We start from the raw sequence: 23,397 nt of genomic DNA on the forward strand, positions 1-23,397 counted from the left end.
CCAGCAAAGCTTTTTACCCACCTTGCTCTGACTGTCAGGAAAGAGGACTTCACCGAGCTTTTGGCTGAGATAATCCCAGCAGGCTGGAGGGGACCTCACATTTGTGTGGCTGGGATGCAGGAAGCATCAGCTCACAGCTAAGTATTGGGTGTCTCTGGCTTCCCTGTGGCACAATGGCTCTGCAAATAAACACAGTAGCTGTCCCGATGGCCCCACTGACAAGCGATGGCCCCACTGTGGCAGGCTCCTACTGCAGTGTGCTTGGAGCTCCTAAATGGAGCAGATGCAGATTTGAAGTACCGCGGCTAGTCCAGCACGTGGTAGCAAACACTGCTCACTAAAATAGTGCCTGTGTGAGAAATAACCTGTGAAAACTTTCCAGAAACTCTTTTTTTCCCCTTTTTCTCCCTGAAGAAATGGAGAAATTGGAAATATTCTCTCTTGTTCATCAAGTACAGAACTGTAATGTTACCGTAATAGCTTATAGTCACAGAGAAATACAGTCAGCTCCAGAAATTCTAGCAACTCTGATCTCTTCTGCAGTATGTAACAGAGCTTGGAAGAACCTTTCTGCAAGGAAGCTTGACCAGTAAGTATTTCCTGGGCAAGGTGCCACCTCAGGCGTGACAGTTTCTGTGGCCCTCATTCAGTGGTTTCCTCTCCAAGATGTCCTCATCTCCAGCTGTGTCAGGAGTTTTGAGACTAACCATCGGTTCCTGTAACAGCTCTAGAAGATTTTGCAGGGGCCAGACCCAGTGTTTAATTACCATCTTTGCTAATTTGCCCAGAGCCAGCATACATGGGAGGATATACAAAATGATGACAGGAGATGCAGAGGCCAGGAGTCCTGCTGGAGCCAACCAGGCGCTCCAGTAAGAAGAAGAGAATTTTTTCACGAGTCTCAGTGCATGCAAAAACATTTGTGTCTTTGTTCTCTGCCCTGATACACCTGACCCACATGACAGCTGCTTCAGGATTGTTGAAAAATACTTGTGACCAGTTGAAGCAAAACATTGGCCCAGAAGTTTGAGCTGCTGGGACTCCAGCAGTCAGAAACTCTTCTTTAAATTAAACGATAGTGTCCCTCTCACATAGGCGTCGTGGGAGTCCTTCCCTCCCCCAGCTGCACCCTCAGCTGGAGCTCAGACCTCTTCTGCCTGCCTCCTGCCTCTACCAGCAGCTGCAGACTGCACTGCTGCATTTTTTATTCAGTATGGAGTATTGTTCAGCCAGACCAGCTGCCCAGGGTGGTTTGCCGGCTCCTTTGAGATGTCCACAAGAGGGGACAGCAATATCTTAATATCCCACTGGGGTTGCTTTGGACACTGTACTGTAAAACCAGCAGGGACATTGTGCACTGCTGGAGTTGGTGCTCAGGTGTGAGATGTGGGCCTCTATGAGCTCCATTAGCTGTGAGGCCCTGTTCCCTTCTTCCTCATCTATGGTAATGTTATTGTCCATATTCCCATACTCCACAGGTTCTCGAAATATCACCTGCAAGACAGGAGGGAGCTGGTACAACCTTCAAAAGAACAGAGAATGGACCTAAGGCCTCCCAAACCTCTTGTGGGTCCTCTGTGCCCTGGGTCTGCTTCCCCTTGGTTTCGTATGGGTTACCCCAGATACTGGGGTCACCAGTCCAACCCCAAAAACTTTTCAGTGAGACTTTGAAAAAAACAAACATTTGGGTGCTTTTATCTATTTGTGAGTGCTCTTTATCTTCTGAATAAGTTTCCCAGATTTTTGACTTCTACTGCTCCCAACATACAGACTACGTTTTGAAAGAAAAAAGAGATTTTTTTCCTGTAATCAGAGGACTTCAGGCAGTAGAGTCTTCATTAAAACCCAAGCAAGCCAAAACAGTTTTTTTGTAGACTGTCATCGAATTTGGAAGCTGGTAGCTGTGTCTCCCAAGCTTCATCACACAACCCTTCTTTGCCTTGGAGGCAGTTGCAAATCTATATTAGAGATGGAGTGGCATTTGTGACACAATGAACAACAGAGGCAGATGCTTTGGGGAGCTATGGGGTCGTTGCATGGACCATGTGGCTCCGCAGCTGAGCAGACGGGAGCTGCCAGAGAGGATGCAATGCTCTTATTCTAATGTCCTCGCTAGAGGTTTTTGGTGCATGAAGTTTCTGTTAAACCAGTTTGAACTGGTTCTCATATTTAGAAACTATCCCTGCTTATGCTGTAGAATCACACCCTGTCAACAAATCTTCCTTTCCCTCTCATCTTAGTATTTTGGGACAGGGGAAAGTCTTTTCCCCTTTACCCCAAAACCTGGGCTAATCTGCTTTAAATGAAAAACAGATTTGCCAAGGAATCACCTCTTGCCTGCCATGTCTTCTGCCAGCTGATTCATCCACCAATCCTATGCTGCTCAGCCATGCTGTTTTTATCCTACTTCCACTTATCTCCCCATTCAACTACTAAGTCAGAGACAGAGTCAAAGAACAACCCCTTAGATAAAGGGAAGAGCTGGCACAATGTGTGTGCCCAATATCATCCTTCCCATCACCTTGTATATTCGTGTTCTCAGCCAGGGAGGCTTTATCTTCTTCCTTTTTTATTGCATTCTCATCACATTACTGTCTTAAACACACAAGACTGTAAAACCCATGCAAATACCTGGCCATCAGAAAATCAGTAAGCATCTAAAGGACTGTGCTTGAAAATAGTCAGTGTTCCAAACACTGTCATTTGAATACCAAAAGCATTGTGTACTGGGGGAAATTCCACTGTTGGCCAACCCTGGGGCAAGTAGTCCAAAGAGAAGCCCAAGTACCAAGAAAATAACTATTTGTTTTCATCAGTGTTTTTTCACCACTAGGCTCCTCTTCCTCCACAAGGCCCTGGATGCAAGGAACTGATCTAGGATCTCACATGCTGTACCTCACAGCTGATGTTTCACAATCCACTGCAGTTTCTTCCTGATGGCTGCACATGTTTGTCTCTGCACACTGGAGGTGAGCTGGGCTCCATTACATAGGTGCTGGTCTTCATATCATCAAGTGCCAGGCAGGTCCACTTGGTGGGACATTCTGTTTCTCTGCTGGGTAAGTTTCCTGCTAGGCTGGGCCAGGGCTCTCTGTGGTGGGAGCCTCTGGCCAAGGGTGTAAGACAGGGCAGGACCCCTGGGTAAACAGAAGCCTGCAGAGCTCATGGTGAAAATTGAGTCCAAAGGAGTAGTTCAGCATTACAACTCATTCTGTCCTGCAGCTAGCCCCAGCTGAAGGAGTAGTCCCATGCTCAGACTGCTTTCTTCACATTATCACTGCTCCCCCCAAAACATTCTGGCAAAAAGCTATTCACTTTTCAGGGACCTGTTTTCTGCTAGTACAGCTCCTTGAACCCACTCCCCAGGGCATCCCAGCTCTTCTGCCACCAGCACTGGCAGAAGAGAACCTACAGGAACACGGCTTGGAGAGCATCTCTGAGGGAAGCTACCCAGAAACATCAACCATACCCATCAGCCCCAACATCTCTCCTAGCCCTATATGCCCTGGCTCCACAGCACTGGACTGAAGCTCTAGAAAACTGCATCCAGCTTCTGCCTGTTGGCCTGCAAGTCAAGTCCCTGCTCAGTGTATCTCTTCATTGGCAGACTGTGAGTAACATTGCCATCTCACCCCTTGGCCCTCCCCATGGTTCGGAGTGCTTTACCCTGCACCCCTGCACCATTTTCAGCAGAGCTGGTGTCTGGGGCAGGGAGCTCACCTGCTGTCCTGCCTTGGCCCACATCACTGGGGCTGAGAGGTACAGAAGCACTTCCCTAAACTGCCCTCATCTGCTCTTTCACATGGACCCACAACCTCATGAAAGACTCATTTGTTTCCCATGCCTCCAGGCTTTCTGTAAATTGCCTCATCCAGCTGCTGAGAAAAGGGGGCTTTCCCAGCTTTCATTTATTCCCCACTATGTTCAGGTTTATGTTAATTGTGCATGATTAGCCAGCTGTGGGCTGGAAACTCTTCTGACAGTCTGTTCCAAGGAAGCCATTAGGAAAGAGCCAGGAAACAGGAGTGGTGAAACACGCATGTAAAACTGCAAAAGCTTCTCCCTCGAGCCTGGATTTCTGCAGCAGGATGAGTGGGCTACAAATGCCCCGGAGTGTATGGTCAAGTAGAATCTGTGACTGGGGCAAAAGGGATCAATTATTTTGCATAAGTCACCTGAGACAGCAGGCCAAGTACTTCCTGGCAGGCTTGTGTGTGTGACCATCAGTAAGTCAGGAGAAAAGCCTCTCCCAGTTAGGAAGGGATGCTCTGAGCCCTGGCTGGCATGGCCTGCATCCCTGGAAGTGCACGCTCCGACATTTCATCCACACAGTATCACCCTCTGGGTGGGGAAAAAAAAATTGGTAGTAGCAGTTTAATTTGTGGGGGTTTTTTGGTTTTGGTTTGTTTGTTTTAATTATTATTTCTGTAACCCTGAAGAGCTCAGCAGGTTTCCAGTCTAGAGGTAATGAAGCCCCTTGTCCCTGCTCCCCTTCCTGTACTCCAATGAAATTCCTCCAGAAGATTTTTGTGGCTGAGGTGCTCACAGGCCTCAGACAACCTGTAGATTGGGTCCTCGAGCCCCCCTTCACTTGTTCTCTTTAGCAGAAGCAAAGCAGAAATGGATTGGAGTTATCATCTCCAGACCTTAAGAAGTAACCAGGGAAATGAGGATAGCAGGGAGCACAGGATGCCTGTCCTTCCCTGGGAGATAACTGGTTTTCCTGACTCTGTCCAACTAATGCCCTTTCTACTTCATAGGTCCTAATGACTTTTCCTCCTGAGAAAAGAGAAAAAGGCCTAACTGATAGGTAACTAATGAAATCCAAAACAGTATGTTGTTTCTGTTTCAAACTGCAGAAGGGCTTGTGTGCCCAGATGGTCTGCTGTTTTAATTGAGTGCTGCCTCTTCTTACCAAGCTCAAGGCTTGGCCAGATCATTACACTCTGTTGGGTAGGAGAAAGGAAGATGTTTTGGATAGGGAGGGTCATTTCTCCCTAATGGAAGAAAGGGGGGATCATGTTAAGCTGTAATGACTTGTGAATATACCTAGTTCTGTAACCAGGGTCTCCCTTTCAGCAACCATATGAAGTTTGAGGTGGGCTGCAGAGATCATTGAATCCTCCTCTGTCAATATCCACTTGCTTCCCAAGTCCTGTAATAGAGATTTTATATATGGATCAGTGTTTCCTCTCCAGAGCCACTTCTGGTTCCTGCATATGGACCTGTGGCAAGGGCTGCCAGCTGACTGACACACTCATTGAATCATGTCTCAGTCACCTCTCCTCCACAGGAACACCACCAGCAGACAAAACCCATGCTCAGTGCTGCTCAGCAGCCCAGTTCCCACTGAAGTCATTGGGCAGACTGGGCTGTGGTCAGGCAGCAGACAGGTAAAACTGGTACTGGAGTCATGACTGGGCTTGTTCAAAATCTTAACTTCCTATTGCTTGTTTGCCCCCCTCCTCTTCACTTTCCCATAAACTCTACCTTTGTTTGACTCTCAGCACACCCTTCTTTCCTGTCTCTTTGGTTTTTGCCCCAGAGACTTCTGATACGCATTGCAAGATGTCTGGAACTGCCAGACCATGTGGCACAATCCAAGTATCACAGCATCAGGCAGGAGATAGCATCTTTCTCCAATCACGGAAGCACTGTATCTCTCTGTATGTTCCTGGACACTGTAAATGTTCTGCACCAGATGTACTGGTGTCAAGAAAGGAAGTGGTAATAGATTTTTCCAGTTTGAGTGACTAAGGAGATTTTTGACACTGTTCAAAGCGCTCCAATAGTAGTTTGGGTGGGATACTTGTAAACCTTGCAGAGAGCATCATGGAAGCCCTAATGATTGAAAATATGCTTGGCTGAAAAAAATAGTGCCTCTCATTCCCAGAAAGCTAACTTCAGCTGAGTGTCCTACAGCAAAATTCAAGATAAGGAAATGTTCACCCCAGTGTATCCATATGGGACCCACGCTCCTATCTGTGGGAGATGTCCAGCAGCTGTGTGAAGGGAAAAACAACCTGGCTGTCTTCTCACCCAGCTTAATGATGTTTTTCAGCAAAGATGAACCAAACTGTCCTCTCCAGGGTGCCTTTCATCTTCTTGGAGCAGAGCACAAAACAACTTCTCCTTGAAACATTCAGAGCTTGACTAGCCACCTCCTTGTGACCAGACTGCTGCCTCCATGACAAGGGTTTGGGGCTGTCTTCCGAGATGCTATGCTCCTGATGTCTTGGGTGGATTTTTGTGAGTCCAAACCTGTGGGTGACTGATGGGGACAGAGTTCTTGACCCAGTCCAAGCAGTAAGGAAATCAGTTCTCTGCCCAGTTGTCTCTCAAAAAAAAAAGTGATGGTTGGAAGGTCAGGCTCCTGACTCTGTTACAAGCGAAGAGATGATGCTCAGTGCATCTTAAAAGTGGCCACTGAAAGCAATGAGACAAAGGATGTTTGCTTCCTAACCGAGTCTATGCTTGTCTGTGTTGCTATTAGAGTGGAGTAATACATGTTGCACATAGTATGGTCCAAATTTCTGAAAAGATGAGTGTTGTGGATCTGCACAAAGCACAGGAGCCATCTCCAGTGTGATTGTAATTGTAAGGTACAGCAGTTCTCTGAAACTGCTTTGAATACCAGGCTGGAAAGGGCCTCCTGACTCACGTCCACTTACCTTATATTTTAGACAACTTTGTCATCACAAACAAGACATGCTCAGTCTCCATGGGGAGGGGTTTGTTTTCACAGTACTCCATCTGAAAACCTCTCCAGAACTTCCAGGCTTTGTGACCAAAAGAAATCTCCTGCTTTCTAACCTGTCTTGAATTTTGTCCTGTTCACACTCATTTCATTTGTGCCAAAAATTTTTCTTTTCTTTAAAAAGCTTTTTTTCTACCCCTAGCATGAGCAAGCTGAGTATCTCACGAAGAGGCTATGCCTCAACCTCTTCTTACAGTTCGTCCACATATCTGATTGTTAGAGTACTGGATCTCCTGGCTCCATAGGATTAGCAAAAATCTCACTAAATAAGAGAGATTTTAGAAATCCTTAGTATGTCTAATGAAGCTAAGATTGCTGATTCACCCTAGGACAAATCAGAGGGACTGCCCTGCTGCCCAAGCATCCCTATTCCTCCCAGGTAAAGGTAGATGTCAAAGAGGATTCTGCCATGACCACTGACTAAGTCATTTGTTTGTCAGTCATGCTTGGCCAAAGTCCAGACAGGGTGTGAGGAAAGCAAACCTTTGTGTTTTCATGACAAAATGTATTTTAGCATAGCAAGATCTGTTTGTTCATTTCGTTTAAAAGCCCCTCTGTTTTCAACCTCCTGAAACTGCCAGGAAACACTCCTGCACCTTTGCAGTGCCTCTCCAGTCCCCACGCCTTAAAGCCTTGCCCGTTGTCATTGCTGAATTGAGGCAGCTATTTAAATCAGGGGTGGGGAATTCATTGATGCTGTGTGCTTCACAGATACAAAAGAAGGAGATCAACCCAGCTCTGAGGAGTTTATGAGCTGATGCAAGCATGACCCCATGCCATCTAAACCTCCTGGAAGCAAGTCAGATTGATGCTCCACAGATAAACATATCAGCAGCTGAGGAACTGTGCACAATGTGGCTCCCATAATTACTAACTCTGGTTCAAAGGCTTTTATGCAAAGGAACAATGGGCACCAAAACAGCGTTGTAGCCTGTTACACACCACAGTGTTTTGCTGTGATGGAAAGGCTTGCCCTGTGAGAGAAGCCTGCTTTCCGTGTCCCTGTCCTCTTCACAACACAGAGGTAATTTCTACTGGTAAGGAGGCTATTGTCCACCTTTTAAGAACAGGGATATATATTCTGGCTAAGAAGATGAAAAAGGGTTTTAGTAAACAGGGAAGAGCCAGCCCAAACAAAAGGCAGAAGACATTTGCACTTTTGCCTCATGTCCATTTTTCCTCTCTGCTCACTGAGTTGAGGTTCTGCCTTTGAAAATAGGTCAGTGTTCAGCATGAACTGGTAAACTGTGGGATGTGAGCTGCTGTCCAGCCAGCCCCTGCTGGTTCAGGGTGCTTACAGAGCTGCTTTCATCAACTTCAGAACCATCTTCTTCTTGTGCAACTCTGCAATCAGCGATGCATATTATGACTGGGCAGCTTCCTTACATCCAGAGCAATATTTATTTTGCAGGGGAATGCTTTGCATAAAGCATTCATACCCTGCTCACTCAGCACTTCTGAGACAGGACTCTGCGTGCAGCACCCTACATGTGGGCTGAGTCCCCCACAAGGAGCTTTCCAGCCCTTGTGAGAGGTAGGCCCTTTTTCTCTGGCCCTTCTACACAAAACTGGATTACCTCTTAGTATTTTTCATCTCTTTACTGAGATGTGCTTTATTTTCAGTCAGTTGCTTTCCTTCCTGCTCATTTTATCTTCTTGACCCCAGAATACCAAAGCAGTGTATTTGCACAGAAGCACCCCAAAGCCAGATCTACAGACAGAACATCCACATTATTTCAGAACAGCAGAGAAATCTGTCCTAGCTGGTGGGCTGCTGGGAGGGGAAGGGAAGAAATAAAAGGGCAGCAATCCTCATGCCATTATCCTAACAGGCCCCTAACACTCATACTTTTCCAACTTCATTTCATAGCGTGGCAGGTGTGATGTGAAATGCTCTGCTCCCTGACGACCCAGAGAGTTTGTGCTGAAAGTTTGTTCCCTTTTAAATCATCAGATTTCTTTTGCTCTCCTGCAAACACTTGCTTGGAGCCCTGGAGGTACATGCAGGTTGGTGGGCCAGGGCCACCTGAGTGTTATTTGCAGTCAGGATCTCAATGAGGTTGACGCAGGCTTCAGTGGGAAGGGTCTCCACAGCCAACACTCAAGAGTAGGCGTTGGCAGGCTGAGCTGAATAACAAAAACATTATTTAGTAAGTAGTAGTAACATTAGTGGTAACAAAGTATCTCTTTCATATTGTGCATAGTTATAATTTTTCACTTTCAAGTGCTACAGCTTGCTGGAACTCCATTTTTTCTCTGGGACATATGTTTCTACTACTTTGGAATATTCCTAGCAAACATTCCAGTGTATATTTTTCTTGTGACCCACACTGAACCCTGGGATTTCTGTAGGATGGAAAACTTTCCCTCTAGGAAATCGTGAGTTCTTTCTCTCATAAATGAAAGAAGCGGCATGGTCTGTTCACCTCCGAGGGATCTCTCTTCCCACAGAAGATGCATCAGAGCTGCAAAGGTTGAAGGTGCAACTCATTTCTTCTCAGCTAGAAGGCGGGAATCCTGGAGATGTCTGCATCAGGAGTGGTCAGTGTGACTGGGTTCCTCCAAGGTTCATACAGACTCACTGCTGAGAACAGGCCTGTGATCCAGCAGCCCCGGCTGCATTGATATAGGTGGTCACCAAAACAGGATAGTTCCACCCAAAAATCCCTTGAAAAAAGATAATCTATCAAAATGTGAAAATGTTGTTTAGATAATTCCTGGCCAGCATCTGCCTGTAACCCTCTTATCAGTTCCACCAAGTGAGATGAAAAGACAGGGATGTGGAGCACATGAGGCTGTGTAGTAGTTGGGGCTTGTTCCTTGCCAGGAGAGTTTCCCAGGTGTAGAATGACCAAAGGCACCAGCTGAGGTCTTCAGTCAAAGGAGATGTCTGGAAGAACCTTAGAGGGGAAAGCGATCTTGCGATGAGTCACCCTAGGCTCAGGTCTGATATCCCTGCCTAAAGAGGTAGAGGTAATTGCCTCTGATTAATGCTGGCAAACCTCTGTGAACTCCAGTGAGGATATGAAAGGACTGACATGCCTCTTTGAGATGGGGGTAAGATAGAGTACAGCCAAGTGGGGGAAGAAAATTAAGCTAAGATGTAGTTTTTAATTACCAATGAAGCCATGCTCTAGGATGGAAGGTTGAGAGCAGAATTCGGTCTCTGCCTACTAGTTTATGCTTCTTGATGTATAGAAATGAGTTTAGGGAAGAGTAAACAGGGCTTACTGTAGAGTCCCATTTGTAAAATTTAAATGCTCATGCTGCCCCTTCACCCTTTCTTGCTTGGAGGATGTAATTATTTAGACCAGAGATGTGGCCAGAGATTTCCAGTAGGTGCCAATAAAATACAGAGGGGCAGCATCAGTGAAGTCAGCACTGATATTTAGCAGAAGCAAAACTTCCTCTTTACTGGCTATGTATCTGGATGAAGAAGAAGGAAGGCTGCACCCCGGAGTGTGCCATTCCCTCCTGATGAACACATTGTCAAGGTGCTCTGCAGCTCCATTCTGGTCCCACCTCTGGAAAAGGGAGAGGGAAACCGTCCAATACATGCCTGACAGCAAGTGTCAACAGGAGAGTTTTGTGCCCCTCAAATATATCTTTTTGCACCTGAGAATCTGGCTGTACCTTAGTTGGGAGGCATGATCAGAGTTTGGTGGTGGTAAGCTAGCTTCATCCAGCCATGTATCATGACAGCCCAGCAACACATAATTCAGTATGGGTTCGGGCACACCTGCCTGGGCCATCAGCTGCTTACCCAGAGAGCTGGCCTTGGAAGCATGTGCTGCTCCTGTCAGTTGCTCTTGTCTACTAAGCTCTGCAGAGGTGTCTCAAAGGTCAGAATACCTCTTCCTCCTCTGCCCATCCTAAAAATGATAAACTCAGAGTGGGATGCTCTTTCTCCATCCTTGATTAAAACTAGTTCTGAGTCTTGTTCAAAAACAGTTCTTGCTGCTGCTGGGTCCCCAGACCTCCTGTGTGGTGTTGTCTCATCCGCCCTGGCTGTGGCTATGCTCAGATAGTTCTGCCTGAGCTACAGATATCAGGTGGAAGCAGCAGAGCAGACATGAATGTCCCACATTCTGCATTTTGGGTCCAACTCTTTATTATTCCCTGGGGACTTTATAGCTATATAAAGACACTGTGTTTCAGTCTTCCTCCTGTCCTACCATATCACCAAGGTGGCATATGTACCATTTAAATAGCAATAGGTATAGGGCTTTCTTTTAATCACCTCCTAATTTTGCAGACTACAGTTTCTGTGTTTCCTTCAACAGCTCTAAAGGTTGGAGACATTTGCTCTAAATGAATACTGAATTTCTCCCTTAATTACCTAAACCCCAGATCCTGAGCTATAATCAAGAGAGTTTGGTTTTCCAGTTCTCTCTGGAAACTCACAGAAGACAATAATGGAGAAAGGTGTCTGGACACATTTCAGAACCTTAGTCTCATTTTGAGGACTGTGTGGAGAAGTGCTCTGATATTCCTGGCAATAACCCTTATCTTGCTATGGCACTCCATGAATATCACACTATGGAGGGCAAGGAACTGTCTCTTGCAAATGGAAAAGGGAAAGTCATTCCCTCAAAAACACACAGGGAAATGACGCTAATGCCTGGGTCTGCATTTCCAGGTTTCTGACAACAAAAATTATATCTAGACTTACCCTCTCTACAACACCTAATGCAGTGTCTTTATAATCCAAAAAGAAATGTCTGGAGATGGTGAATAAATGCACTGCACAGAAAGAGGTAGGACACTGCTGTTACTGGCACTTATAAGGCAGCCAGGCAGGCACTGCAGGATGTCCTCTTCCTCCCAAGGTATGGTTGTATTTTATTGGTTAGCATACAGTCCCCATATTTCAGGCTTAGCATCCTGTGAAAGGAGTCTTGTACATGTAAGACTTTACTGTTAGATGCTAATAACTTGTTATTCTACAAATCTATTCGGCTTACAAGAAATAAACCAAATCATCCTATAGAAGATATCACAACATTAGATATCCTCTCCTACCCTCCCTTCAAATTATACACTGCTGCCCAGATAATATTCCAGGGTGGCTGACGTCTTTCATCTGCTCCCTTTTATTAAAACCCCTTAGCAAGTGGAATGAATATTCCTCTGTGCTATATATAGCACCATGTGTACTACTATCCACAGCTGGGAGTACAGCTTGGGTACCCACACTTGGATCTTTATGGTTTGGTTTTTGTAAGCCTTTTTTTCTCTGTGCCTGCCAAGTCTCTGGCTGGCTGGTGGCGTTGGTGTTCCGTGAGAAGCCTGCTGCTCTTCTTTCCTGGCAGAGGTTTCACAGGGTTTCAGTGTCTCCCTCCAGTGCAGTTATTAAAGGCTTTTGTTTATCTTGTGAAATCTGCCCTGTGAATGCTGACACTGACTGAAGTGCTGGGAGAGTTTCCCTGACTCTTCCTCTCGCTGTCTCTCACGGGTCTATTCCCATGAAAATGATCTCAGGTGTGCTGTGCGTCATCAGCCCGCCCCAGGCACTCTCTGGCTTACTGGCAGGGAAAATGAATGCGCTGTTTCTGAAGCCCTGCTGGGTTGGCTGCTCCTCCTGCCTCAGCGCTGTGAAGAGCCATCCCAGCGGTTCTGGCCACAGCAGGCACCACCTGTCCCCAGGCACACGCTGCTCCCCAGGCAGGGGGCCCAGCAAAGGGCTTTGCTGCAGGAGAGCAGCAAGGATCCTGCAATACCATCAGAAAACCATTTTCACTGCTTGGGCAGCATTTTCCCAGCCTCTCTCCCATCCAGCCCTGCAGGGATGCAGTCTGTGACGGGAAAACCAAATCCTCCCACAATGAGCCCTGCTGAAGCACGTGATGCTGACTTTCCCTTTCGTATGAGAAAGCACCTCAGTCTCCGGGGCTGAGGTGTTGAAGCATCGCAAGTGAGTTCCAAGTTAGATCCCTGACAGATCCCAGCTAGATCCCTGAGTCCCTGCTGGCACTGAGCTTTGTAACTAGGTGTTTCCCTGGTGAAGCAGAGGGTTAAGCTCGGTGGCAGGGCAAGATGCTTATGCGGATGGCGGAAGAAGGGGCAAGTCCACAACTTGAGTGCCCTGAGCTCCCCAAAGTCTAACATCTGTGCTGTTAAACGACCGCCACAAGCAATTACATGTAGGTAATTGCCTGGAAATCAGCAGTGCTGCCCCTACCAGAAAGCCCCACTGTATCACCAGCACAATGATGGCAGTGCAGCCGTTGGGGTGCCAAGGGCTTTGCTGTCCGTGCCTGATTCGCTAAACTGCATTCTCCCACTGTCCTCTTCTGCAGGTCTATGGAGGTTCCTCCATGGGAGGTCAAGCTCTTCCACCCTCACCACCAGCAGAGCCAGGTCCTGTGGGTGGGCCCTGGGTGCTAGCTGGGAGCTGGGGGAGCAGCAGGTACTGTACCCTGGCCAAGAAATCAGGCCTGACTCTGAGGCTGCCACTGCAGCATTTCCTGCTGCACCAAAAGCCTGGGGAAGGTTTCAGCAGAACCTGGCTTGCTTTCTGAGAAAACAAGGAAAGGGAGCTTTACCCTAGACCCTGGGAAGCCCTTGCCTTTTCATTGTATTTTAATTTTAAGAGATTGTCTGCCCCGCCCAAGATTATCTCATGGGAAAGAAAAGCCTGGCTCAGTGACTCGTGGTGAAACTTGTCCGCAAGCCAAATTTCTCTGCACCTGATGTTCCTCCATAGCAGCAGAAACCAGAGTATTTCAGTTCACAACACTGCCCTGGGGGCAGTGCTGGGGATAAGGGGTTGGAGGGGGAGGATGGGACCCACATCTCCTCCTGCTCCTCCAGAACAAGTCCAGCAAGTTTGGATGCTGAGCAGCTCAGTCCAGGAGCTGGAAAGGGCATGGTGTCACCCTGGGAACGGGGATCACGTGGGTCTGCAGCAAAGGCAACCTGTCCCAGGGATACGTTGAAACATACCTTGCCCTCTTGTGCAATAGGTCTTTGCAAGTAAAATGCTGTATTTATACTGTGGGAACAGAGAGCCCAGGGCTGGACTCAGCAGAGTCATGAGTAAGCAGCTTCCAAGAGGGCCAGGTACCAGCTGGGCCAGCTCTTTGATTCCTTTTCTGTGAGCAGATGCAGACTAGGTGCTGGGTCCCAACCAACATCCTCCGGTACAGTGAGAATAGTCTTGGAACCATACTGTAAAGTTCAAGTGGTTTCTTTGTATATCTGCTTTATCTCCCAGCCTCACTACAGAGTGATTTAGCAGGGCTCCAGGAGAGGAAATGCTGTAAAGGAGAGCCAAGATGTATAAGCAGATCATAAGGACAACATATTGGGCAGAGGGGACCTCTCAGCAGGATGGAAGAGCAGCAGTTCCATTAACACACTGTCTGTGACAGGACAAACATTCCTTGTGATGACAGTGTCTGTTTAAGCAATGTCTCTGCTCTCTCCTGCTCCTCTGGTGTTCCCATGCTGCTCTTTGAGAGGCTGCAGAGAGGACCACAGGAGGGGGCCAACCTAGCAGAGAGGTATTAAGAACAAAGGTGAAGAAGATTACTTAGCTGCCACTACAGCTGAGAAAAGTCAAGCCAGACCCTGCTTCCAAGCTGGAAATGGTTGCTTAATTCATACATAGCATTAAACTTGGAGCAGTCTGAAGAAAAAAGCCGGTTAGCACCTGAGGATTATATTGAGGGGTGTTAAGAAAGTGATAAGGTTGTTAATGCAATCACACTCCTCTCAGGAAATGGGAGAGGATGCCATTCACAGGTAATTGTGTTTCAGCAGGGTTCCTCCTGCTGGACTCTCGTCAGCTCACTTCATAATAATTCAGCCTGTCCCTTCAAAGTAAATAGGATGTAACTTACAGGGCATAAAGATCTCCAAAAGGACTTTTAGACCTGCCCTTCTGGTGCAGGAAGGAGGCTGTGCTGAGTCAGACGAAACTTGGTATTATTTTGGGGATTAATTCTCAGTCAGGGTTCAGTGGAAGCTCAGGAAAGTGTTGCCAGCTGGGAACCTTCTTGGCATAATTAAGCCTATTTAGGGTGTGCTACCTACTGAAAAAGGAAACTAAAGGGTCCTTCCTTTCCATACTGTGTTCCTACCATTGCTGACAACTGAGCTCAGCTCCTTTGGAGATGGCAGCTGAGAGTGGCAGCAAGCACACTGGCTTTCATATGGATTTATGCAACATGGTATGTACCTGAAGTACTTGCAGTGTTGCCTATGCAGGTGGGAATCCCTGATCAGTTACTCTGCTGGATGCAAGGACTGTGAAGGAGTCTGCTGTCCAGGATCCAAGTTGGAGTCCTGAGAAAGAAAGGAGGTACTTTTAACATCTGATGCTGAACATGCTCTGATGGAGCAAGTCAGATCAACTAATCATATGGATCCTTTCTGGTATAAAAGTAGGCATCACTTGTGAGGAATTGTGCTGGCCTAGTAATGGGCTGAGCTAGCTTCATCCAGCTTGGTGGGGCGGTTTGTGTTAGCAACCATATCCCAGGAACTCCCCTGTGCTCCCAGCAGCATCTGAAAATACAGGTTGGTCAAGCAACACTGCAAGGCAGAAACAAGCCCAAACTACCAAAGCACAGATCCAGTACTGCACCACAGAGAGGACTAGAGCAAGGCTTTACAGACACTTCAGGTGGCTTTAGTAGGAAACTCCATTTAACGAGATAGATTCACACCCCCACCCAGGAGTTCAGCTTTGTTCACGGGTTTCAGGGAGTTTTAGAGTGCTTATTGTGCACATGACAGGATATGGCTCAGTGGAATGACTCACTCCCCAGTAAAGTTAATTCACACTTTGCTGCTATTTCCATTCACAGGTTCTTCTGTAAGCTTTAGTGCCAGGAAGCTGCAAAGCTGGGAGCCTGTTCCAAATATTCCCACAGGTTACTTTACGTCTAGCAAACAGTAGATTGCAGGAGGACAGTGTGATCTCAGACTTTGTTAAACAAAAACAAAAAACCAACCAAAAAACCCCCCAACGACAAACAAACCAAAAAACAATCACAAAACACCACTACCCCCAAAACCCCACAACAACCTCCCCACACAAAACACAAGTTCCCCAATCGTGTTTTGTTGGCATTAGTTTCCTATTCCCTTCTAATTTCTGAATCCTATTTGCTCATTACCTCTGTGACATTTTGGGGGTTTTGTCTATTTTCTCTCCTAGCTCTCTGCTGAACCACCACACTGCACCCTCAGCAGCCTCATTTCCCAGTCCTCTGACTTTGGAGCAGCTATGGGAGCCCAGATGTGGACAGGCAGGGGTCTTGACCTATCTGTAATGCTGAAGATGGGGCTAAAAGGAGGAGTCCTGTGAGCTGTCTTGGATAGAACCTTTGCATCCTGTGTGACACTGGCAAAATTTTTCAGCACTTGAACAGTGTTTAACTACCAAGGTACATTAAATAAAACTGGTTGCTAAATTACCCACCAGCCTAATGACAGAGCAGCATGCTGTTATTAAGGCTCCAAATGCAAGTCCTACATGGGCTTGATTCAGAGAGTGCTGGGAGGGCCTCCTGACTGACCCCTGGATGGTGGCTTCTGGGGAGAGGCATTGAAAGCTTTGGATGTTTGCTACTCCATCCCCCCCCAGGAACTTTCACCCTGAGTGGCTGCTGAGGTAGAGAAAGATTAACTGAGGTGACAGAAGGAACTAGGAAGGTTTCAGGTATGAGGCGATTTTTACCATTGCTAATGGTGGTTAGGACATGGAGTGAGAATTGAGGCTATTTTCCCTCTTATACTATTGTCAGTAAAATGGAATAACTCTTCCTCCATGTTAAAGCCCAACTTGATTTGCACTGACAAAATTACAAACACAAATTGTGGACATTAAAAAAATTTATTTGACCAAATATTAGATGCAATCACAGAGGAAGAAAGTAGCTCTTAGTACAGTTTCTTTTCCAGAACGAAATAATCCCTGTTTCATACCAAGCTACTGCAGGACAACCCTTGCTCTCCTCAGCAGGAGAGAGGTTGGTGCTCTTTCCACCTGTGGATTTTCTCCATGGGGGTATGGCATGCTCTTTGGCAGGTCACACCACAGCTCCCGGTCTCACAGGCTAAAGAAATGTGTAAAGACCCAACAAACTGAACTAGTCATACAGCAAAGGTGCCTGTACAGGTAGGAATACATGCAGGGATGCATTGCTGAGGGCTTTGTTCAGGAAGTGGTGTCCTACCTAAACCTTTGTCAGACATGTCACTCCTAGCTACTGCCTCTATACTCACCACCTCTTAGGACTCCTCCTGGACCTGAATGGCATTTCAGTAGGAGGAGTCCTTTCAACATTCAGCTCATTTTGCTACACCATCCTTTTCAGGTCTCAAAGCTTTACCCTTCAAGTAGCTCCAAGGCTGTGGGCAACTTCCCTTCACAGGAAAACTCATCCACCTCTTTCATCCTGCAATACTGCCCAGGGAGACAGCAGTCTTGTCTCATGTCCTAGGGACTACCTGAGCTGCACCACAAAAAGAGATAGTTGTGAGAGATGTTTGCAGGCATTTCTTTAGAGCCAGACTGCACTACTTGCATTTGTCTTTTTACAGGCTCACTAGCTCGTGTAAGCTTGCTTTTGGACCAGGGCAAACCATCCATAGCTATATCTCTTTCTGTCACATCACTCCAGAGCATTCCCAAAGTGATGGGTCATGGCCAGATGCAGAGAACCCCCTGAGTATTGAAAGTATTGCTTGACAGACCTGTCACACCCTCGGCTACATAAACCAAAATGAAATGTCTCTGCAAATGAAGATTTAGAAATTGATGAAAGTTCTGTAATAAAATGTGAATAGAGCCACAAGGATATTAATCCCCTGAGAAACAGGTGAGAAGGGGAAGGGAGCAAACACAGTGAATGTTTTTCTCCAGCAGAAATTTCATGGATTGCCTTTGCTTTTGATTTCAGCAGATAAAGCAGTGACTTTTAAGAAATGGAAGCACAACAGAAATAAGCCCTGTACCCTCCCTTCCTGTTCTACAGCCTCAGGAAGAACTGTACAAGGTAAGTTCTGTTCTCTTGTGTAGATCTGAAATGGAGGATTTTACTGATGAAGAGGAACTCTCACTACAACATCCTCCTTTTGATTCTGAACTGAATGTATGGATAATATTACTTTGAAATTGATACCACTAGCAAATTTTTCAGGTCCCTAGAATATTCCCTGAATATTAGGATCTCAGCTAAGTAGAATCACAACTTTCATTTAATAACATTCATTCTTCTTTCCTTCTCCATCTCCCTTTCTCCATTCCATCTTTTTCCTTTTTATTCTCTTCTTTTTCTTCCTTCTCTGTTCTTTCATTACATGCATGGCTCTCCCTCTACATTTCACCCCCTGGTAGTGTTATAAAGCCTTTGCTGACAGAGTTTTGTCGCTGCTAGACAGAGCCGCTCATCACCGTTCCTCACCTGTTCTTTCTCCCAAAACACCACACACACAAAAAGCCTTTCAAAGTAGGTCCCCAAGTTCACAACTATCTCTTAAGATAGGACTATAACACTGGCCCCCAGTAGACAGTCCTCTCAAAAAAAGTTTTGCTCAAAGTATTACTGTAGCTCCCAGTCCATTTTCTCTTCAGCCTGCTAATGGCATTTATTTAGGAAATACCTTCTCAAGGGTACTCTCAATAGAGGGCCTTTAAGAAAGAGTGCTGCTTTTTCACAGCCATGTAACTTCTACCTACTTTGGCAAATGGAATCAGAGGGGTAACCCAAGTCTCATGTTACAAACTCTGCAGCCCATGTCTGACCACATTGCAGTCGCCCCTGCCCTACTCTCTGCCAAGCCTGTAAATCAGCCAAAACACAGGCCGATTTTGAAAGTCCCCCACATTTATTATGCTGCATCAGAACTTCAAAAGTGTGTGAGCTTCGACCAGGAAACTGGTCATTTTGAGCAATGTAAGGAACCTGCCTGTTCTGGGGTACTGAGTCTTCATGTATTAAAGGCTCCCCTTAGTCTGGGACACTACAGACATGTCCAGCAGGTATTATAGCTGCCTGGACCATTCTACATCTTGGCACAGTGGCAATCTAGTTCATGTCTCCCAGGCATCTGATACTGTACCCAGCAAGACACAGGTTTCCAAGCCCAGCAGCTTATCATACCCTCCTTGCTGGGGCCATAGGAGCAGTCACTCCAAGAAGGTGCAGAGCCAATACTGGCTTTAGGTGCTTCTTTCCCCTTCCTTTAAAGCGGCTTCAGACAAAGCAAAAGAACTTCTTCCAGCGGCACTTGGAGAGAGTCTTGATGCCTTTGGCAGTCATCTTCTTTTCCTGCCGTGCTTTGTGCTCAACACCACTGACAATGGCCATGTCAAAAACTTCTTTGAGGTTCTTTTGAGTCAGTGCTGAGCATTCCAGGTAGGCTTCAGCCCGGATTTTGTCAGCTAGACCTTCTGCCTGAGGCCGGGGCACAGGCTTCACATGGTAGCGATCCAGGCTGATGAGGACATTGACATCGTCCCGCAAGTCTGCCTGTGTCCCCACTAGCAGCACTGGTGCCCGGGGGTTGTGAGTTCGTATCTCAGGGATCCACTTCTCAGTAATATTTTGGAAGGAGCTTGGGTTTACCACACTGAAGCAGACAAGGAAGACGTCGGTGTCAGGATAACAAAGAGAACGCAAACAGTCAAAGTCCTCCTGTAGAAAAGGAAGGGGGGAAAACAGAAGAGGAGGGGGGAAGAAAAAAGAAGTCTTCACTGGACTGATCTTCTAACAGCATGATACTTCAGTAGCTTTTCCCCATGTTAACTAGGACAGAAAGACCCTCAGAGGCAGAGCATTGTGCTGATTTTGTGGCCATGCCACGTTTCAGACACAAGTTTCAGAGCCATTCACCAAATGGCTGGTGCTGGGCTAGTGCATTTCCTTTCTTCCCAGTTCAACACTGCCTTCCTCAAAGCCTGCAACAGTCCCTGTCCCACAGGATCAGAACTGGAATATGCTTTGATAGAACTTACCTGTCCAGCAGTGTCCCACAGCTGAATCCGGACAGGGGCTCCATCCACAAGGACCTGCACTGTAGCAGAAAGAGAATGAGGATGAGTCTAAAGCAGTTGATCAGCATTCACACACACACTTGTACGGGCCATTCCCAAGCACTGTGGGTCGTATCCCATTGAACAGACTCACTGAAGTCACTTAAGTCTGTCCTCCTAGCTGACTGTCCTCCCAAACCTCCCTAAAACAGCCGAAGCTTGCACTGGGAACATTAAGAGACCTACAACAGACCTTCTGATTTTGTTGGCTCTCAGGTGTTTTGTGTACTTGTCCAGTATTTTGAAAGAATAGTTCCACATTACTGAGCAACTGTTCCTCTAGAGAAGAGGAACCCTTAGACAAACAGTGTCCTCATTAACCACTCATCCTTCTTCCACAACACAGGAAAGAAGATAAGGATAAAAACAAACTGAGAACTTCAGCAACTTGCTCCTAGCTTCTTGGCCAAGGAAACTCAAATCACTCTCAAACAAGCTATTGAGAGATTTTTCCCATTCAGACCAGAAATCTGGCTTTTAAAAAAAAATTCTGTGAGTGTCCTAGCTAAGGAAAAACAAAGACCTAAACCCATCTTTGAAAAGAAGAAGCTATTAAGGAAACAGTGATGAGTGACATCCCCTTTAGAGACTATCCACACACTGAAAACTGGAAAACTGCTTAGTTACACATGTAAAGTTTGCTCCCATTTCACTCCCTAATCACAGTAAGCCTTCATGTGGTATCAGCTGACTCAGACTGAGGGCTGGCAGGACCTCTGATGGAAATCTGGAATGAAACTGTTAGATGTTTAAGCACATAGATACCACAGAGACTGGTTAGGAATTGAGGAAAAGGAGAAAATGGCTAGGGAGCTGGAAGTCACTTGAAAGTCCAGACAAAGTGGATGGGGTTGTGGTTGGGTGAATAGAGGCAGACATCGAGGCTAAGGTGACAATGGCTGGCACTTGACACGAGCTAGCAAAACTCCATTTCTCTGTGCAAAGAGGAGGTTTTATTGTCTTCTTCATTAAAAACAAATCAAAAGCAAACAAAAAAACTCCCAACCAGAAGCCAGATCAAGTTTTTGGAATTCTTGAAGTAATCAGTCAGGCGAGAAAACTGATAGAAACAACTGACTCAGAGAGTTTAACACAAGCTTCTGAAGGAGAACACTCCTCCCTGAAAGCAGTGGGGGGGGGGGGGGGTGGCGGGGGGAGGAAGAGGGAGACACAGACAAAAGATGGCCTGAAGTTTGGTGGGAGACTGGAGGAAAAATGAAGGGGTGGGTGCGTCCACCACAGTGCCACTCCTCACGGCATAGCTGAAAGTCATTGCTTCCTTATGACTGGGAAAAAGTTGGGTTGTTACCATATCTTTGCCCCAGAGGAGGAAGAGAAACCTGTCCCTGATCAAAGAACCTGCTAGATCCTGACTTGATCTTCAAGGTAGCAGGCATTTGCCTTTCTAGTATCTGGTTTCCTCTGTCTCATAAGTGCATTGAGAGAAGGAATTAGCATCTCTGAAATGTTTTGCTGTCTTCAGAAGACAGGCACCGCATATATTACCTACTGCTCCAGTGTTTGCACGAAGTTTTGTCATATCTTCTGCTAGCCTGAGCTACACTAGCAACTCTGCAACAGCCCTCCAAATACCGCCCTCACAAGGTCCGCGCCCTCAGGATGAGGATGGATCATGGTACAATAGCAAAGGGGCCGGCAGAACAGGATAGCCAGGTGGAGAAAGGTCACTGAGTACGCGTTTCACCCAAGGCTGCTCTACCTGGCAGTGACACCCAGCAGGAGGTAGCACCCAGAGATGTATGTGGCTGGGTCACTGTCCCAGAGCCGTTTCCCTAATAATGCAATACCTTGCCCTATCTTGTTATTGGCATCACAGTCCCATGACCAGGATTAAAGTCAGGATGTAAACTGCTCAGTTCTGCTGGCAGTTGCAATTGCAGGTATTCCCCAAGAGTGGGAGGAATTGGGTTGAAATTTCTGAAGTGGATCCTGAACCATAATTTTTGAATTCAGGAAGGGACTTTCCTCAGATTTATTCAGGTTAAGAGCAGGGGTGGGAAGGGAAACTTATCTATTCTCCCATTTCCTCACAAGAAGCAGAAATTGAACTTCAGAATACCTATTTTTAATGTTTTTGATTTCTATCAGTAGCAAATCCTATGCACCTCTGAAGGCAGGCTTAGTACTTGGGACATCCAGACTGGGGCTAAACCCATGTGCAGCTATTTTCAGATTGCCTATTGCTAATGTGGGCATCTCTGCACTCATGCTGCCTTCACCTTTCTGGATAATTTTATTATGGATTTGCCCTTTCAAAAAAAATGTGCAGGCTAATAACAGTAATTTTAAGCCTCTCTTAGCCCAAACCATACACTCAACAATTCCCAGTATAAAACTGAGCAAGTGGGGGGACATTCAGACAAACAAAACACTCCCTCTAAGCACCCTGAGACTATGACACATTAGATGTCTCATTCCTGGTCTGACTCGAGCACATCTCTAATCTACCAATCTGTATTATCAAGGACTGTTGTGTTTTTTCATATCAAATAAAGATAAGAAATCATTCAAAGGGCTTTGTATTCTTCTGGGGTTTATATTAGAAATCGGAGCCCAAAGGAAGAGGAATGTAGAACAAGAACAAAGATAGCATTTAGGAAAGTGGAAACTAACGAGAGCTCATCAGCTGAAAGGGAAGGCAATTCTAGCCTGACTTACAAAGCTCTTCAACTTTTTGCCAACTTCTCTTCAATGCTAACTTCAGCACACACGTGGGGAACAGGATGGTTTTCCTGCATGTCAGTTGAAGCTACAAAGCCTACAGTGCAATGCTGTGATATTTCTGAAGCTAAAATCACCACAAACAACAATAACGAAAAAACTAAGCCCCCATCTATTTAGTCATAACAACACCACAAAACCAGGAAGGTGCCCAAGGTCATGGCACTTGCAAACCAACTCGATACACGCTGGGTTGACACAGAGCTGCAGAACGCAGGACCTCCATCTGCTAAACCTCGAAAATGCCCGAAGGAGTCGGTCCGAGTCACAGAAACGCCCTCGGGCTGTGGGCCCCCGGGCTGCGCTGGCCGCAGAGCACCCGGCGCGCAGCACCGCCGGCAGCTGCGGTACTGGGAGCGCTCACCTCCGCCCCGCTCGTCCCGATGCCGCGTCGGATGGGGATCATCCCCCGCCGCCCCAGATCCCGCGCAGCCCGGGAGGGCACCTACCGGAGAAAGTGTCAAGGGCGGTGGGCTGGTACTCGTCGGGGTACCCGTTGGTGGTGTAGCTAACCACCAGGCTGGTCTTGCCCACGGCGCCATCGCCCACCAGCACGCACTTGATGCCCAGCTCCGGGCCGCTGCCCCGGGGCGGGCTGTGTCTCCGCAGGGCGGGCGCGTAATCCAGGAGCTCCTGGGGAGGCATGGCAATTGCAATGGCACTGGCAGAGGAGGCTCCACAGCACTCAGCGACGGGAACAGCGCGGCGAGGTCACTGCCATCCCGTGCGAGCGGGCCGCTGTCGGGGCTGCCGTGCGGGGTTACCTTCTCCAGCCCGCCGAGCCTCGCTCCTCATCACTACACCTGCCACCCTACGCACAAAACCGGCCCCTATTTCCCTAGTCCCGCCC

At 47.0% G+C, this 23,397-nt stretch overlaps 1 protein-coding gene across 1 annotated transcript; it reads right to left on the minus strand.

Annotated features, from left to right (window-relative positions):
* Positions 1–18,877: 18,877 nt before the first annotated feature.
* RHOV (ras homolog family member V) lies at positions 18,878–23,397 on the minus strand. The gene is made up of 3 exons (XM_064658048.1): positions 22,997–23,397; positions 19,728–19,786; positions 18,878–19,407 (listed from the first exon to the last, which is right to left on the minus strand). Exons 1-3 carry the CDS (start codon positions 23,190–23,192, stop codon positions 18,967–18,969), a joined length of 696 nt encoding a protein of 231 aa, XP_064514118.1. The 5' UTR covers positions 23,193–23,397; the 3' UTR covers positions 18,878–18,966.

Source organism: Pseudopipra pipra, chromosome 6 (assembly GCF_036250125.1).
Source record: "Pseudopipra pipra isolate bDixPip1 chromosome 6, bDixPip1.hap1, whole genome shotgun sequence".
Classification (NCBI taxonomy): Eukaryota; Metazoa; Chordata; class Aves; order Passeriformes; family Pipridae; genus Pseudopipra; species Pseudopipra pipra.